At 39.1% G+C, this 17,736-nt stretch overlaps 2 protein-coding genes across 2 annotated transcripts; both read right to left on the bottom strand.

Annotated features, from left to right (window-relative positions):
• On the bottom strand, window positions 1-1,037 carry LOC138014280 (ATP-binding cassette sub-family C member 4-like). Its single transcript, XM_068861318.1, has one exon. The coding sequence runs from the start codon at window positions 959-961 to the stop codon at window positions 122-124; it is 840 nt and encodes a 279-aa protein (XP_068717419.1). The 5' UTR covers window positions 962-1,037; the 3' UTR covers window positions 1-121.
• Window positions 1,038-1,186: 149 nt separating this feature from the next.
• Window positions 1,187-12,579, bottom strand: LOC138059876 (ATP-binding cassette sub-family C member 4-like). The gene is made up of 5 exons (XM_068905524.1): window positions 12,418-12,579; window positions 11,742-12,121; window positions 8,368-9,608; window positions 3,121-3,691; window positions 1,187-1,337 (listed from the first exon to the last, which is right to left on the bottom strand). Exons 1-5 carry the CDS (start codon window positions 12,577-12,579, stop codon window positions 1,187-1,189), a joined length of 2,505 nt encoding a protein of 834 aa, XP_068761625.1.
• Between the last annotated feature and the right edge of the window lie 5,157 nt (window positions 12,580-17,736).

The raw sequence follows: 17,736 nt of genomic DNA, 5'->3' as shown, positions 1-17,736 counted from the left end.
CTGAAAGGGCAAAATGGCTATTAAGTGAAAACTAAGTTATGGAAAACGGCGATGCTTGCTACACTTCTTCTGAAATAAAGGTTAAAACATCATAGGCATTTTTAAAACAAGTAAATTATCATTACCCGTCATCTTCAGAACCAGGGATGTCGTGGCTGTGATAAAGCCTTGAGAATTGACCAGCTCTGTTCTCCAGTAACTTTGAAGGCTTGTCAAATTCTACTAATCGTCCGTTTTCCAGAACTAAAACTCTATCATAATCAATGACGGTATTCAATCGATGCGCAATTGTGATGACTGTACAATCTTTAAATTTCGTACGGATTGTTTCTTGAATCAATTGATCCGTTTTGTGATCAACGTTCGCAGTTGCTTCATCCATGACGATGATTTTGTTCCTCTTCAGTAAAGCGCGAGCTAGACACAACAGTTGCTTTTCTCCAACGCTGAAGTTTGCTCCACATTCTCTAACCTCTTCGCTGAGCTGACGAGGCAACTTTTCTACCGTAGGCTTCAAACCCGCTTCTTCTAGGACATCCCAGAGCTCCGTGTCTTGGTACTCGTTGAAGGGATCCAAATTCATTCGAAGGGAAGCGGTAAATAGCACAGGATTCTGGGTAATTGCTGCCATGGCTTGACGAGATCTTTGAATGTTAATATCAGCAATATTGACACCATCAATAATGACGTCACCTGTCGGTTGAGGCATACGAAAGAGAGCTGCGACCAATGACGACTTGCCTGCTCCTGTGCGACCAACGATTCCAATCTTCTCATGTCGGTTAATGGTGAAAGTCAAATCTTCAATTATCTTGGGACCACCTTCGTAGTAGACAAGTCCTAAATTATTGATACTTACTTGACCGTGCTGTGGCCAGTTTTCAGGAGGTTGCTGATTAGTGTTGTATCCAGGCTCTCGATCTAAGTGGGTGTAAGTGATGATTCGTTCAACTGATGTCATGTAGTTTTCAACTTCCGAACATCTTCTGATGGTATACTGCCATGTATCGAGGCCAAGGTACAAAACGTACACAATGGACAAGGCGGACGAACCTTAAATGAAACCAGAATAAGAAGAAGCGAATTAACGTGAAATATTTCAGAATTAAATAATTTTGGAGCGTAGTTTAACTGTTTATGATAGTTTTTGGTAATCTGTTTTTAAGAATTTTGAAGAACTCAGGTGTTAAACAAACTTACCGGAGTCCTTATTGGTCAAAATAGCCAGGAAAACCACAAACACAACGAAGACAATGCAAATCATGTCAACTTGGGTTCCAAGCCATCTTGTTGTTGATATAATGGCAAACCAGACCTTTTTGTGTGCGTCTTGGTATCTGACACAAAAAAGAGCGGAAAAGCTGTTTTTGTTCTCTTCAGATAAAATATATCGTCTTTATAATTAAGCTTCGAAAACCAGGTCTCTGCATCCTAAAGCCCTTTCAGTTTAAAAACATTTTGTTTTATCACAACATGAAAACGACGTCAGTTTGAGCCTTGTCCATTGGAGAAAGACCCGATTACTTTTTTCAAGAGTCAAAGATAACATTTTCAATTTGACGTAGAAGTTTAAAACAACCCTTATGCAGGTAGTTTCGTGGGCGAGTAATTTATTATTATACAATGCTCTATTGTCAATCTGGTTTTTATACCTCGTAGCCAATCATGATCAGAGGAATGGAATTGTACCACTGCCACGAATGAAGAATTAAATGACCACAGATCTCACTAAACGTCCACCGTACTGTTTTGAGCAAAAGAGAGCATATTAATGAGCCAATTAAATTAAATCAGAGTTAAGGTTAATGGAGGTAATAAAACTGTTTCGAATGCATGATCAAGAACACAGACTCTTGATGACTGGTTTCACTTTTTTGCGAGGCTTTCATGAGGTCATGTTTGGAATTATGAGAAGCGTTAGTGAAAGTTTCCTAGCCATATTTTATCGCAAAGACACAATATTTTGTCTGCAATTAAGGAAAAAGTTCGCGTTAGCAAGTAAAAATATCGCAAGAATGACATATTTAACGAAGAAAAAAATGGGAGGCAAAGGGGTTTTTGCATAGCAAGTCACAAATATAAAGAATATCGCAAAAGTCGTAAGGATTTTGACATGGAACGCCTCGATCGTATGTGAATTAGTAGCGCCTGAGCGATTACTTAGCCAAGGAAATTCCGTTACTCCAAAAAAAAAAAAAGGAAACCATCCTCCCTTCCGACTCAAGTGCTTGATCGCTTATGAACGAAGCAGCTAGCAGGCATAACTGAATGCTCCAATACCAAAAGAGCAGAGCCTTTCCGTTCTTTTTGGAACGTTGACCGTACTTTCTGTTATGGTGCGATATTTGCGGCTTGCCAAGGATCCCTTCAGCTTTTGTTTCTTTCTTTTTCGGAGTTCATTTTTTCTTATTATTCGTATATATGTTATTCTTGCCAGCGAGCATTTTATCCTTGCAGACAAAATGTTTGCGACTTTAACAATCTTTCTTATTAATAAATAGAAAATTTTCAGTGCTAACGCTTACACTCTTGAGAAAGTTCTTATTTTGCAATACATGTGATTCTTTTTAACACGCATTTGTCTTTACAGACGAAATCCTTGCAAGTTTTCCGGTCTCTCTTTCAGTTAGCAATTTTTAATCTAACGCTTATAACAATCCTGGACATAGGTGTGGAGATAATTTAACTGCATGACTGGCAATAATGGATAGCTAGCTAAAGACGGAGTTGATGATATATAACGACGTCATGACGAAGCAGATCCGACCTCAGATAGGTCTTTTGCGCTTGACAATACCTTGCCAGAGGTTTTATTTCCTCCATTAACTTTCATTACCAATATTACAACTTCATTTGAATGATCGCTTTTCCGCCAAAACAACATGGGTGACACTTAATGCACTCACGAGTGCGAGTTGGTCGAAATTCAACCTTCCTGATTCGCTAAGAGGTATTTTAAGTCAGATTTACAACTATTGTGCCATATATCAAGGGATTCTTTTCATCGTTTATCGGAATTGAAAAGATGAAAAACGCGCCATTATATTCTTCAAAATAATTCTTATCGGGATCAAATCCAATGATCGAAGTTGGAAAAAAAACTAAACTTTAAATACATACCTGTACAAGGACTCAAGAAATGTGTTCTCTTTCTTGAAGGCCCTAATATGTACTAATCCTTCCAACGTTTCGCTAAAATGAGACAATACTGGACTCCTGTTTACTGCTTCCATTCTCCTAAGATCCCGTGCAGACCTGAGATAGTAACGCGCCATTAAAAGAAAAACCACGACGGAGGTAATGGCCGGGATGGTAACCCAGGGATTCAAAACAGACGGAAGAACAAGTGACCCGGAAGCATACAGACTATGTAAAAGAGCGTTCAGAAATGCATAAGGTAATATTTCGTCTACAATGCCAATATCTCGCGAAAATCTGTTTAATATTCGTCCAACTGGGTTGGTGTCGAAGAATATAACAGGAGCTCTCAACACCGCTGTCAGCATGGAGTGATGAAGATTCTTTGAAGATATAACCAAGGCATTTAATGTCACGGCTGCCCTGAAGAATGACAAGAAAAAGGCTGCAGCCCCTAAGCCACCAAAAATGTATAAATTCTTGGTCTGAAACTGAGGATCATGTGATCGGGAAGTCACTTTTAGAAGCCACCAGTCAGGAAGTATCAGGAATCCTTCGAGAAAACAAATTTAACAGATATGGCGTAGTTAGTGAAGAGAGTGTCAGCTATTGTGTCAAAAATCCCTGCAAAGCCGGCATGACAAGCTCTGAAATGGAAGGGAACTGGGGAGAGAAGGAAGGGGTTTTTTTTCCCAAGTCCCTTGCCATTCCACCGCTCGCTCTACCTCCCAGGTATCATTCCCTTTCAGCACTTGCTAGGTGGGCTAAAAGTTTCCCTTTCGGCTGCATAAGCCATACCCTCTGATACCGAAAGGTATCAAGTCTGAGCGCATGGTTTTGCTTTGTTTCTTCAAGGGAACTTAAAAGTTCCCTCATCCCCGAGTGAATCTTTTTTCCAATGGCTGTTTATTAACGAAGGGAGATCTTAGGGGCGCATCATGTAAATACCATTGCTCTTTAACCTTAGCACTTATGTCCAATATACATAAACTGATACAGTCCGTCAAACGAGCCGTAATACGAACTGAACGGACCGTGAAGATCTTTACGATCCGACGGACCGTATAAACGTCTGTTTGGTTTGAAAACGCAGGAAAGTGGCTAGTCGGGCCGTATACGGACTGAAAGATGGATCTCATTGGTGTTCTCCTCGAAAAAGACGAGACGTTAACGGTCCGTACGGCTTGTACAACCCATGAAATGACGAGTCGGTCTGTACAGGGACTGAAAAATGCATCTCATTAGCGTTCTCCTTAAAGGAGACGAGACGTTGACGGTGCGTACGGTTTGTACAAACCGTAAAAAAGTGCGTCCGTCCGTACACGGAACAAAAAATGCATCTTATTAGTGGGACTTCGATTAGACATGCGGATGAATTGCCTTCTAAGCGAGCGATGAAACCAGACAAAAAGGAAGACAAAGGGACTTAACAAGTTTGTATAGCTGGCGCCGACAACAAAGCAATAAAGGCAACACGACAAAGGCACCAAACATGCATGTATGCCTCGTTCTTTTAGGCTGATGCGACGACATAGGCACCAATCATGTATGTATGCCTCGTTCTTTAAGCTCATGTGACGACAAATGCACCCCTTGTTCTTTAAGCTCATGGGACGGAGAGAGAAGACGAAATTTCAACGAAGACAGCCGCGAGGCTGAGAGAAGCCGCGAGTGGAGAAGACAAAATTTTAGTGAAGAAAGCCGCGAGGCTCGTACCTTACTATTGTAACTTAGTTTGGGGATCCAACTACAAAAAGTAGTCTTAAGCGAGTCGTTATTTCACAAAAACGAGGAACTAGACATTTACTTGTTTCAATCAGGTCAATTTATTTATTCTTTTTAAAATTCTAATCTTCCTTCACTTTCTTTTTGCTTACCAGATTGCAGAAGAAGTATACGTCAATTTTCTGTTTTCTTTCAAGGACCAAAGTTTTTTTAATAATCTAAGTTCAGATATCACTGGTTCTTCATCTTTTGCAACCCTCAAAAATAGGCTAAAGCAATCCTTTATTACAAAATATTCAATCAAAAAAGAAAATTAATGTTTATACATGTATTACTTTTTAATATAAAATTCGCTCTCGACATCCTGCCTCTTGCTTTTTTGATGATGTCATCACTACTCTTTGTTATTATTCGTAATGAGACCTTATTTCATATAAGCCCCGTGGTTTCATTTAGGTTTCCTTGCCACTTTTCCTTTTTATCCTGTAAACTTGTATTTTTGTAATGGATGTAGTGTGGCAAAGTGAATAAATAAAAACAAAAATAAAGAATAAAAGAAAGGCTGAAAGAAATAGAGGGAGAGTGAACAGAGACAATTACAACAAAGAACGCCCCGAGGTGGAAAAGGCGAGGAATAGAGCAGACAAGCGACAAAGAAGCAATGAACAACGAGGAAGAGATATACAAAGGCGAAGAGAACGGCGACAGAACTACGGGAGCCATATGAGGCTATCACGGCAGAAGGTGAGAAACGTTTACTTTTATGATGCTTTTACACTGAAGTGCGTTGGGCGAACAATTTCACTTAACCGCGGCCGAAGGAGATAAAATTACAAAAGGTGAACACTTAATGACAATGGTTAGTTTCCCTCTAACTTTTAATTTTTTATTGTTCATTCCTCGCTGCCTAGTTAGTTGTAAAACCGAAAAAGGCCTGTCTTGTTGACAAATCAGTGACGTATTTCACAGGACGCCGCCGGTCAAGCCACCAGCACACATCATTGGCGGGTTTTGTTGTCATTGTTGTCTTTTTCGTTACGCGTATCCGACCTCTCGACGCCTACGTTGAATTGAACTGTAGTACATATTTACTGGGTTGCCATAGGCAATCCAGTCAGAACATGAGTAGAATTTCTCCGTTGTTTTTTCTGTGAGGGAAAATGGAAACTGTCACTCGCCTGCTAAGTTTTGTCTTTGTGCATAGAGTCTTCTGCCCCTACTGTTGGTAGGTTTCGTGGGGTAGTAGAAATGCGTAGATTTTACCCGGTGGGCACAGTAGAATATTTAATTAACCTGCAATGGCGTCGAAGTCATTGTAAGATCTTGTAACGCGAATGGCGTTTTCGTGGATCTTTAAACAAAATATACCCTTATGGATCTCAAGAATGGAAAGTCAATTGAATAAACAAGACAGGCTATGAAAAATAAATATCTGGAAGCTTAAAAGCGACGAGTAGGGGACTGCGACAACAATTGCATCTTTCGCGGGATATCAAATTGAGCCATTTTACTAACTGTGGTGTTATGTACAACACTGAAAGCGAGTGGCAAATCCTGTAGTAACTTTTTCTGGTGGGACATGGGCTTAACAAACTCAAATCGAACACCTGAAGTGGATGTTGGATCTATGTCGTCTGGCTATTTATATCTTTATTTATTTGCGCTCAACTCTGTACAGTCTTCAGGTAAAAATAATTGTAAATTTGACTAATTCTCGTTTGTCAAGAATTATTTAAAAGTACGCTTGCTGTCCATTTTTTGCTTCATTATTGAAGGAAAAGGTTCTTCAGAAAAGGACTTTGATTATGGGTCTTTGATTATAGGTCTGTAGTCTGTAGTCTGTAGTCACTGTATTTGTTTTTCCCACTAATGAGACTCGCAGTCGGAGACTGAATTGTTAAGAGCGCGGCTCGACGAGGTTGGACCGAAGGAGCTGTGCTGCCGGCTAGGCGCTCGGCCTCTGAACACGACCCATGTATGACCTCGGAGCACAGCGCAACAGCCAGATGGAATAGGCGGGGAGTCAATTTTGCTGACGGAAAAAAAGCGGAGTACCCAGAGAAAAACTCTCGGAATCAGGTTGAGAGCGACTGCAACTTAGCCCACATACGATCTCGGGGCCGAGAATTGAACCCAGGTCGCAGAGGTGGAAGGCACGGTTGATAACCACTAAGCCATCCTGACTCTCCGTTCTTACGACGTTCTTAGAAGTTTGGTTAATCTCGGCATCAACGTTCTTACAAAAAGGTGCTTATAACAAAAAAAAAGGAGTGTACTTTTCAGTCCGTATACGGACCGGCTAGAAAATTTGCGGTCCGTACAAACCACTCAGTATACAGACCGACTAGACAATTTACGGTCCGTACAAACCGGAGTACCCAAAGAAAAACCCTCGGAATCAGTTTGAGATCGACTGAGACTCTGCTTACATGCGATCTCGGGGCCGAGAGTTGAACCCGGGTCGCAGAGGAAACAAACCGTACAAACCGTACGAACTGTCAACGTTTCTGCCCGGCTGCAAGGATATTTAATGCATGGCTTGGCATTATTCAAGTCCCACTAAACGTTTTCAATTACAAACCGTACGAACCGTCAACGTTTCTAAGTTCCACAAATCAGATGTATTTTTCAGTCCGTATAAGTGCCGATAAGCCATTTTACAGTCTGTACAAACCGTAGGCTTAATTTACAAACTGTATCAGTCTACAACCCTCAACCTTAGTTGCACTTACCAAAATATTCCAGAACAAATTATCGCAGAATACTGTAGGGGCAAAAGCAAACTGAAGAGGAAGACTGAGCCAAGCTAAGAATTTCCGGCAGAACTATACTAAGCTAAAGTCACTGAGGGCGCGTTCGATTGACCCTATTCCGGAATAAGAATACGTGAAGTGATGATTACAACGGTATGTTTGGCGCGTTTCAAAGCGGCAAGGATAATAAAAATATGTTAAAATAGCATTTCAGCAGATGTTTGACAATTTTAATGTGAATCTCCGTAAAAACGAAGGATTTTTAACTTATTTTCCATGTATTCCTATTCCGGAATACGGTCAATCGAACGCATTCTAAATTGCATCGAGGGATCAATTTTTTCAGCCTTCATATTTCCCAATGTATTCGTTGCTTTTTACAAGAAAGAAGGACATTTAGTTTCCCTCGAGTCTCAATGTTTCCCGAAGTGAATGTTTATTGCTGATCGTGAATGGTTTTTACGAAGGCCCTGAAAAGCGCCAGCTTGGTTTCACTACCATGGCAACATAATGGTTTCAAGTATTGTTAACCCTGAATACTTCAAAGTGGACATAAAACAAGCTTGGATCCTTCGACACTCATAATCACGACAAGAACTGCCTGTCATATTTTTTAGGTTTTCGCGCTAAAAAAGGACTCATATTTCAAACTTGCAAAAGATATTTAGGAACAAAATTTGACCAAATGAAAACCTCACATAACTCACAAAATAATAGTCAAGATAGAAGTAATAAAAAGTAAAACAAAAACCTTGTACGAGAACGAAGAACATGATCATAGCTCCAACCGTCGGAGCAGACATTCCTGCTCGCATGTAATTCCAGTAAATTATCCACGAAATAGAACCAGCCAAAAGATCTTCGTCAGCATTTTCGAGTCCAATGGCATCTTCCCACTGTTCGGTTTCCCTTTCGTTTATTTCTTGAATCGCAGATCTCTCCCTCAGTACCGCGGTGACTTCTTTTATTTCAGGAGACCGGTTTACTGTATTTAGATCAGATTCAAGCAATGTCGCAAAGCTACCTTTCAATGACGTTTCTCCGTTTTTCATAACAATAATATTCTTGGCATCCTTGAGCACTTGAAAGTTGTGGGTGATCATTAACCGAGTTTTGTCATGCAATAAGGTGCTGATGCAGTTCTGAAAAATGTGGTGTCCGACCTTTGTATCAACTGCACTCAATGGATCATCCAGCAAGTAGATATCAGCATTAAAGTAGACTGCACGTGCCAATTCTACACGAGCTCTCTGCCCACCACTCAAAACTATTCCACGTTCTCCGACACGTGTCATGTCCCCAAAAGGGAGTCTTTCTAAGTCTTTGTGAAGGTCACAAGCCCCTAACGTTTTGCCATACTTCTTTGCGTCAAACGTTTCCCCAAACAAGATATTTTCTCTTACGGTCCCAGAAAATACCCAGGGCTGCTGACTAATCCACGCAATTTTACCGTAATATGTGATGTCTCCGACAAGTAGTGACATTTCACTTAGAATTGCATAAAATATTGAGGACTTTCCGCAACCAACGGGACCAGTGATAAAAAGAAGATCACCTTTGTCAGCCGTTAAAGACACCGATTTCAAGGAAGGTCTTTCCCACCTACCATTCCAACTGCATACCACATTCTGAAGTGAGATGGTGTTTGCATTGTTTTCTTTAAAGGATTTACCTTTCTTACAATTAGCAAAGGCACCGTGGAGAAATTTCTGTGCGCTGCTATAGTCATACTCAAGTAAGTCTTGGATACGACACAAAGCCTTAGCAAAGTCGGCTAATTCTTTCGCTCCTTGTGCAACGGTCCACGTGACATGTGTTTTAATTGAACTCAGGAGTGATAGAATCATGAAGGTATTATATGAGTTAAGCTCTACTCCATTTAACACCATTGTGGTGAATGATATGAAAGCTGCGATAGTATTGCAAGAGAAATATAAAGTATCAAAGGTTGCTAAGATAGCTGCTTCCCACCTGATTAGCTTCATTTCATTTCTGAAAGAAAAAAAAAAAAAGCTTCGTCATATTTCACCCCCCTCAGAAAACGATAACTGGTAATATCAGTCTGATGATAAATAACGTGTTTCTTAAGCAGGAAAGATGTATTAAATATCTTGGTGTCTTTATAGACTTAAATCTTGGAATATTATCTGATTTGGCCCCCTTTCAGATTGCACTATGTACTTTTGTACAGATTAAAAAAAAATAGATTGTTACCTCTTGTTTTTGATACCTCGGTATTTTCTGAAGTGAGTGTGATTTATCAATATAATACAAGATCTGAAGCGAAATAATCATATTACGTATACCTTCCCGGAGTTAGAACGAAATATGGTAAATTTAGAATAACATTTCGGGCGCCTATGCTCTGAAATTCAAGAGAAGAACAGATTAAAACTGCCTCTTTTTCAAAATTTAAATTAAGTCTTAAGGAACATTATCTTACATTATATTGATGATACTCTTCGTAAATAGGTTTAACTTAAAATTTTACATTATATTCTTTGTATAGCTGGGTCTAAGTTTTCGAGATTATTTTACAGACTGTAGATGTTACGTTTGTGTTTATGTTAGTGTTATGTTTCTATGTACGATAGTTAGTGTATATGTACTCTCCATATTGTACCTCCGCTGCTAACATTTAATTTAATTTATATATTTGATCCAGCATCCTGACATTTTAAACGTTTCAGTTATTTCAGGGTGCTGGTACAAAAACGTCTCCTATATAAAGCGCTAGCAACTCACAATTCCTCCTTTTGATCTGCAAAGGGCTAAATAACGTCAGTCCCAATCTTGTCTCCGGTAGTCAATTTACCATTATTATCAATACGCACGGCCAAATGCGAAACTGCCCTCTGTAAAACGCGTATTTTTGAGGGCCAAACGGGAAATGCCCGCGCTGAAAATGCATTTGCCCCCTTTATTCTGATTGGCTGATGCCAAACTGTCAAACAACTTCGTTCGGCCAATGAGATCCCGAGGATGATCAATGCCAGAGGTGGCGCGAATTTTTTTTTTTTTTTCTTTTAAACTTTTGCTCTTCTTTAGCTGATCGTATTGTAGCAACAGCTTTCCATATAAAAGTTTCATGCTACATCTCTGTTAAACGATCAATCATGTACAATGTGGCCTTGTGTATTGATAGTAATGATAATTACATCACTTTTGTCGGGCATATAGTTTATAGTGTCCCTCGTAGCATCATTTGCACCCTCGCTTCACTCGGGCTCAAATAGTGCTACTCGGTCCACAAATAAACTATATGCCCTCCAAAAGTCATGTAATTGTCCTGTTATTATAACTCTCAGATAGTACCCACGCTAAGATTGGCTATTTTAGCGGGCCGCATTCTACAGTACGGCCCGTTAAACCTGAAATTTTGATTCAACAGTTTCAAGCAATGCCTCCTACTAACAGATCTCGAGGTCCGCACTGTAATTTACGAACCGAGTTTTTTCCGTAGTTTTATGGCCCGAAAGCGAAGCGCTTAGAGAGCCGTACTGTAAAATACGGCTCCCTCTAATTTAGCCAATCACAAAGCGCGTACTATCTGAGAGACAGTAAACTTTTTATGAGAAACAAACTTACGAAACTTTGTGAATCTTGCAAGCAACTATTTCAAAAAAGCCGAATTAGAGTTATTCGTTTTCCAGATTTTTACGCAAGAAATTGATTTGTGGCAGTTGACCTTTCCTCTTGTCTTCAACTAGTTTCCTTTCCCGCGCAAATTATTACCTCAGAGATATAATATATTTCTAACTAACGTCGTTCTCTCACTATAATACTGTAACAGAGTTAGTTTGATTTACTTTCCATCAAAATAGGTTTCGTTTATTCTCCTTTTTTTAAAATGACAGGTGCCACTCATCATTAGATTATCTTTTAATGGGTTTTGACAGCATCAACTCCTTTGTTACACTCTGCGGATATCTTGTTGTCCGTTGTCCTTGTTTGAAACAGTTCCTACGGTACGAATGTTTTCAAATCATTTCAAAGAAATGAACCCTTTGGCTAGCTAAATTCGGTATACGAGGATATAAGTAACTCATTGCTGATAATAAAAGCGGTACTACCTGTAAAACCGACATAGCAAAGTTGACTGTCTATCCTACTGTGACTACTTACGATCTTGCCTGTAGCACTCGTTCCATGAAAGACCACTCCCAAGCGTGCATCTTGACGGTACGAATCCCAGAGATGATGGAATTCATCAAATTGACTCGCTTATCCGCCACGTTAGATATTTTAGATCGCAAACTTACACACCATCTTCCAGCAATGCCATAATAGAAAGAAAGGGTCAGAAGAAAAAATATGCCCGACATAGCTTTCCATCCAAACAAGTAGACCATTAGAAATGAATGACTGCAACAATTAAAGAAGACTCCAAGGATAAGAACCAATTTCTCTCCTACAGGTTCGAAGCGCTGTAGGTCACTAGCAATAAGGTTAATCACGTGGCCTCGTGTTATGTTGGTGAAATCTGCTTGACGGAAACGAAGGATCTGCAAAAAATTCCACAAACGAGGTAATTGTCTTAAAAATGCGATTCAGTATTACCTCTTAGTTCTAAGAAAAGACAAACAGTGAGCACCATTACTTATTCCATAACAGTTTTTTGGAGCGTTTCTGCACGTTTTCTAGGTTTCATAGCTGCGATTAAGCAAAAATGAGTTAATGTAATTTAAAATGCGCTTCCACGTCTGGTTTTCAGAGTCCCGAACTCTTAAAATCATTATATGTCACGGCGTCGTTTTTTAGCTTTCTTTGCAGTTCATTAGAATAATGAATAATTTCTTACCCTTTGGTAAACAAGTGCAATTGTCCCTGATTTCCACCTCAAAGTATTTAATGCCGCATGGTACATAAATTGATGGAGACACAAAGATTCACCTAGTTGACTCAGACAAATTCCTGCACCATATAGATACGTCCAAGAAACGTCTTCATCTGATCCTTTCATAAGCTCTAGTAACAAGAAACCCAAACACACTTGCCGAAGGACTTTGAAAAAATCCCAGAAAATGACCAACCCCAATAACAAGAGGTGGTCCTTCCAAGACAACATTCGAAGGAGAGCTCTAAACAATCGATATCCATTTCCTCTTCGTCGCTTTATATCCTGTGTACTTTCTTCAGCCCAGGTCTCCTGCAGTTTTTCACTGGATGTTTTAGTTTTGTCGTCGTCAAGTAAGGGAAACAAATCTTCATTTTCCAGGGATCGCTTGTTCCCGGTTGAAAGAAGTTTTTTCAGCCACCAAAATGAAAGAATGGAAAAGATGCTGGCATTTTTTCTGGGATTCTCCTTGATGACCGACTCTGCATCCAGTAGATCATAATCCACACCCATGTGGCAAGTTTCTTCAATTTAGCTCGTAAGCACCTGAGGTAAAGTCAAGTACATACACCTTATTAAATGGTTTAACATACAACACGCGCGGACATTTTGCGAGTTGGGTAGTAGGGAGACATAAATCTAGGAGTAACCATTCACTATGTGTAGTGTGTCCATTGGGAGAACTTTGGAAGTTGGAATCACTATACGAGTCGAGATTCTACGAAGACGATGCATTGATGTAAAGAACGCCTATCGAAAGTATTAACATGTGAGGCTTGTGGACGTTTGCTAAAAATGGCAAGTTTAGGGTAGTTAAAGAGGTAATGACTGCACAAAAGCTAAATTAGTGAAAATCTGGAATGTGCTGAAATTGTCTGAAAAATTGTTAACTTAAAATGTATCTTGCCAAAAATCAAAGTTTTGGTGCAAAATTTATTTATTTATTTATTTATTTATCTATTTATCTATTAGACTTTCAACAAGGTTCAGGAAAGGCTAAACAGGTGTGAACACCACCTATAGATAAGCCCTCCAAGATAAAATTAAAAGAAAAAAAATGTAAATATATCTAAGGAAAAGAAACATCATGATAAATATAAATATAAGTAGTACAAAACAAACTAAATTATATCAATAATGAAAATTAGGTCTACAGTTAGCGCAGCGGCATTTACTTATCCAGGAACAAGTGTTAAAACTAGTAAACTGATCATTAAATAGGGATAGATAATGACTCTTAAGAAGTCGTTTGAAAGTAGATAAAGAAGAGCACTGACGTAGCTCAATTGATAAGTTATTCCATAAAGGAAAAATACGATTGAAATAAGAATTAGCAAAGTTCCTGTTTTAAAAGAAGGTAAATTGTATAACGGCTCTTTGCTAGCTCTTCTCGTACGCCTTATTGGACAGTATTCAGAACAGAAATCAGAAAGGTCAAGGGAATAAAACCCTTGTCTGCACTTGAAAAAGAAAGAAAGATCCAGCATTTCTCGTCGTAAGGAGAGAGGCATGAGACCACAAGCACTTAGTCTATCCTTATAATCAATATCAGATCGAAGAATAAACCTAGTAGCCCTACGTTGGACACCTTCGATCTTCATTAAATTCTCCTTGCGATGAGATGACCAGACAGGGACACCAACTTCCAGTTTGCTACGCACCATAGTTAAATACAATAATTTCTTAGCTTGCACCGGAGCTTTAAACCCACATGTGCGTTTGATATAACCTAATGAGCGATTAGCTTTCTTAGCAATGGAGTCAACATGAACTTTCCAAGTAAGGTCACTTGCCACCATGAATCCAAGATCCCGATAAACATTAACAGGATTAATCAAGTTATAAAGGATAGCTATGAGGATGTAGGGACCTAGTTGTACGAAGAATTTTGCATTTACTGGAATTAAATTGCATCCCCCAAGAGTCACCCCAGCTCTTGATTGCAGACACGTCATCCTGAAACTCCAAACAATCATCCAAGGTTTTTATTGACCGAAAGCACTTTGAATCATTTGCAAACAAGGCCAGGGTCGATTCTGGAGAAACAATGCTAGGTAGGTCATTAATGTGCAGCAGAAACAGGAAAGGTCCCAAAATAGACCCTTGAGGAACTCCTGAAACTACTGACAACCAATCGGAGGAGCTGCTTTCTATTACTACCCTTTGTCTGCGCCTTATTAAATAACTTGAAAACCAATTCAGAAGGTTCCCATTTATACCATACTGATTGAGTCTATACAAAAGGAGATTATGTGGCACTGAATCAAAGGCCTTGGAAAAATCCAGGTATAAAACATCAATTTGACCAGAGCAATCCAGCACTTTACCCAAGTGATGTGATACATACACCATCTGAGTAGTGCACGATCTCCCCTTGATAAAACCATGCTGAAGATAGTAAATTTGATTCTTAAGTATGGGATAGATTTTGTTTAGCACACACCTCTCCATCACTTTACTGGCACAAGACAAAAGGGAAACTGGACGATAATTTGTAACTGACTCCTTGTCTTCTTTCTTGTGGATTGGAATAATATTAGCTTCCTTAAAACCGGAGGGAAGAATGCCAGAAGACAAGGACTTATTGAAAATGCCACAAAGTGAGGGTGAAAGTATGTCAGCACATTCCCTCAAAACCCTAGGTGAAAGACTATCAGGGCCAACAGTCTTGGTCACATCAAGACCCAAAAGAACATCTCGAACCTCTGAAATGGAAATCTGGATCGAATTAAGGTGAGGGTTAACATTATTGGCATTGTCAGGTGACACAGGAGGAAAAACTCCTTGGTTAAACACAGAATGAAATATCTATTGAAAACATTGGCCTTATCAGCTGGACTTACTGCTTCCTCACCTAGACCTTTTAAAGTCATGGGTAATGTGCGAAATTTAGTTTTGTATCTAAAAGCTGACCAAAATCTCTTGGGATTCTTATAGATATCAGAACTGATATTGACTGATATTGACTCCACACAAACAATCTGCAGGTATGACGTAACAAAAAACCCAGATGCGCACGCACGAATGACGTAATTCAAGATAGCGCTGGAGAACGAATCGAAAAAAGGCTCACCCTATGCACAGGATACCCAAGATTAGAAATTGCGTTCTCCTCTTGTCAAACGCAATTATTTAACGAATAGTTCTTGAAATTCTGTTATCTTGTTGTAAGATTCAAGAAAATCTGTAGGAATATGCATTGTTAAAGTTGCTCCTCATCCCTAAACTACATTTTACACGAACAAAAGATTCGGCAAGACATCGATTCTCATTCACAAAAAAAGGATTACCGGATGAGGACCAACAGAAGCAAGCACCTAACACTAAGGTGTTTCAAATCTTTCATATCGCTGTTAGAACTCGGATAGTCCAAAAATAGATATCCAATTTCCCCCTAGTACCACATCCTGCCATCCTGTTTATTCTTTTTTTATATCATTATGTTCCTTGAATTATTATTGATCAACTCACTCACAACCATGAATGTAAAGTTAACTCAAAGCCGCACTTTACAGACTTCCTGCGTATATGATTAGGAAGGTTTGCAAAGCCAACACAGACGAGATTAAGTTTATTAACCATTTTAATTAGTAGACTGGAATTAATCGAAGCTTCGTCCTCAATCACGTTCCCTTTCATTGCCCAAACGTAACTCTTGCAAAGTTCAGGTCGAATTCTCCTCATAAAGAAATCTGATTTTTGCCTTAAATATCAACCCGAACGCTGGTCTCACTTGTCAAACCTTCAATATTTGCGAGTCGTATGGTTTCCTCCGAAGGCAATGCTCGCGAGTCTCGCATGTCTTACGGATGCTTTTTCCCGTAAACGAATTCTATTATATTAACACTAAAAAGTTATTCAACAGCGATAAGTGTTACCAGTTATCATTTAAAAGTGCAAAGTAAAGCTTACCGCTTAAATCGATCAACACTCTGCTCTCCGATCCAAATACTTTTACCAATTATTTAAATTAGCCAGTGAGCCCACCCGTATATTACCTTCATGGTTCACTAAGCCAAGGGCTTTAATTTATTTTACTTCAGATTTTCTTTTTCAATTTGTTGGCAAAATCACATCTGCAGTTACCTTTTGATTTCATTCTATCGTCAATTACAACTTTGAATGGAAGTGTAGTTGAATCTGGTCTTCTCGACATTGTATCTATTCTTTTTTGTTTTTGTCAGTTGTTCTTATTACGAAACCGAACTATTTCATGTTAATGAAAAAACTAAATGAAATGAGCTTTCGACCGTGTAAGTGAAAGCATTTCAGTTCGGTGGGAAAGTCATTCTGTACAATCTATACGTTACAAAACGCTTATGATGCAAAATGACTGTTATATATAAATTAAATACGACTGGAAACTCGGAATTCTATAAGAAAAAAATGACTTTGTCTTTCGATTCAGAACCCGCGTTTTCGTGAGATCTTCGCATGCACCACAAGCCTGCCAGCTGATTTGCATAGCCTTCAGCAATAATCGTCTTCACTATATTGAAGTTGAAATCGTATCGTGGCGTAGAAATTGAGTATAAATTGAACCGCAAAAATCCCGCTCAGCTCAGTAGTTCATTTCAACTTTAGGTATACGCTCTTGTTTGAGAAAGCAATATATAGCGATGACGATCTAATTTAACTGAGAACTACAGCACTTTCTTCTTTTTCTTTCAAGGGAAACGCTTCTTTTGAGGGCTACGGTAGACTGACTCTGAGCTTGCAGTGGAAGGCTAAGGATTCCTATGGCTCGAAATATTAATATTTTGTGGAGGAGTTATTATTTATTGCCGATCCCACTTAGCTTCATCCTTCATTTATTTTTCACTTTTCAAAGAATATGCTCAAACTCTCAAGAACTGTAGTCAATGACAGTGCTGAAAGGAACCTCATTAAACATTATTTTATTGATGAGTCGACTCGCATAAACTGATCTTACAAAACCTTAAATGATGCCATTTTCACCAAGAAGACTAAAATGGCTGCAGTTATGCTCAGCATAACAGTTTTTCAAAGTTCTTTTGCATCATTGCATGATGCGTCCCTTAATTATTAAAGAATATTAAAGAAAACATTTCATTTGCGCCAAACCATGCGTGTAACATTAGAGAGATTTAGCATTGCGTTTTCGGCAAATGACAAACATGAGACTGCAATTTACATTTAACCAATAATCAACAGTAGCTTGTTTGATTTTAGCATGTTGTTTTCCCATGAATGGCTATGCAGATAAAAGAGCACGTTTAGACTAGAAAAAATGTGCTTTTCCTGCTTCGAGTCTACGGATCG

Source organism: Montipora capricornis, chromosome 8 (genome assembly GCF_036669925.1).
Source record: "Montipora capricornis isolate CH-2021 chromosome 8, ASM3666992v2, whole genome shotgun sequence".
Classification (NCBI taxonomy): Eukaryota; Metazoa; Cnidaria; class Anthozoa; order Scleractinia; family Acroporidae; genus Montipora; species Montipora capricornis.
This window is presented reverse-complemented; position numbering and strand designations above follow the sequence as displayed.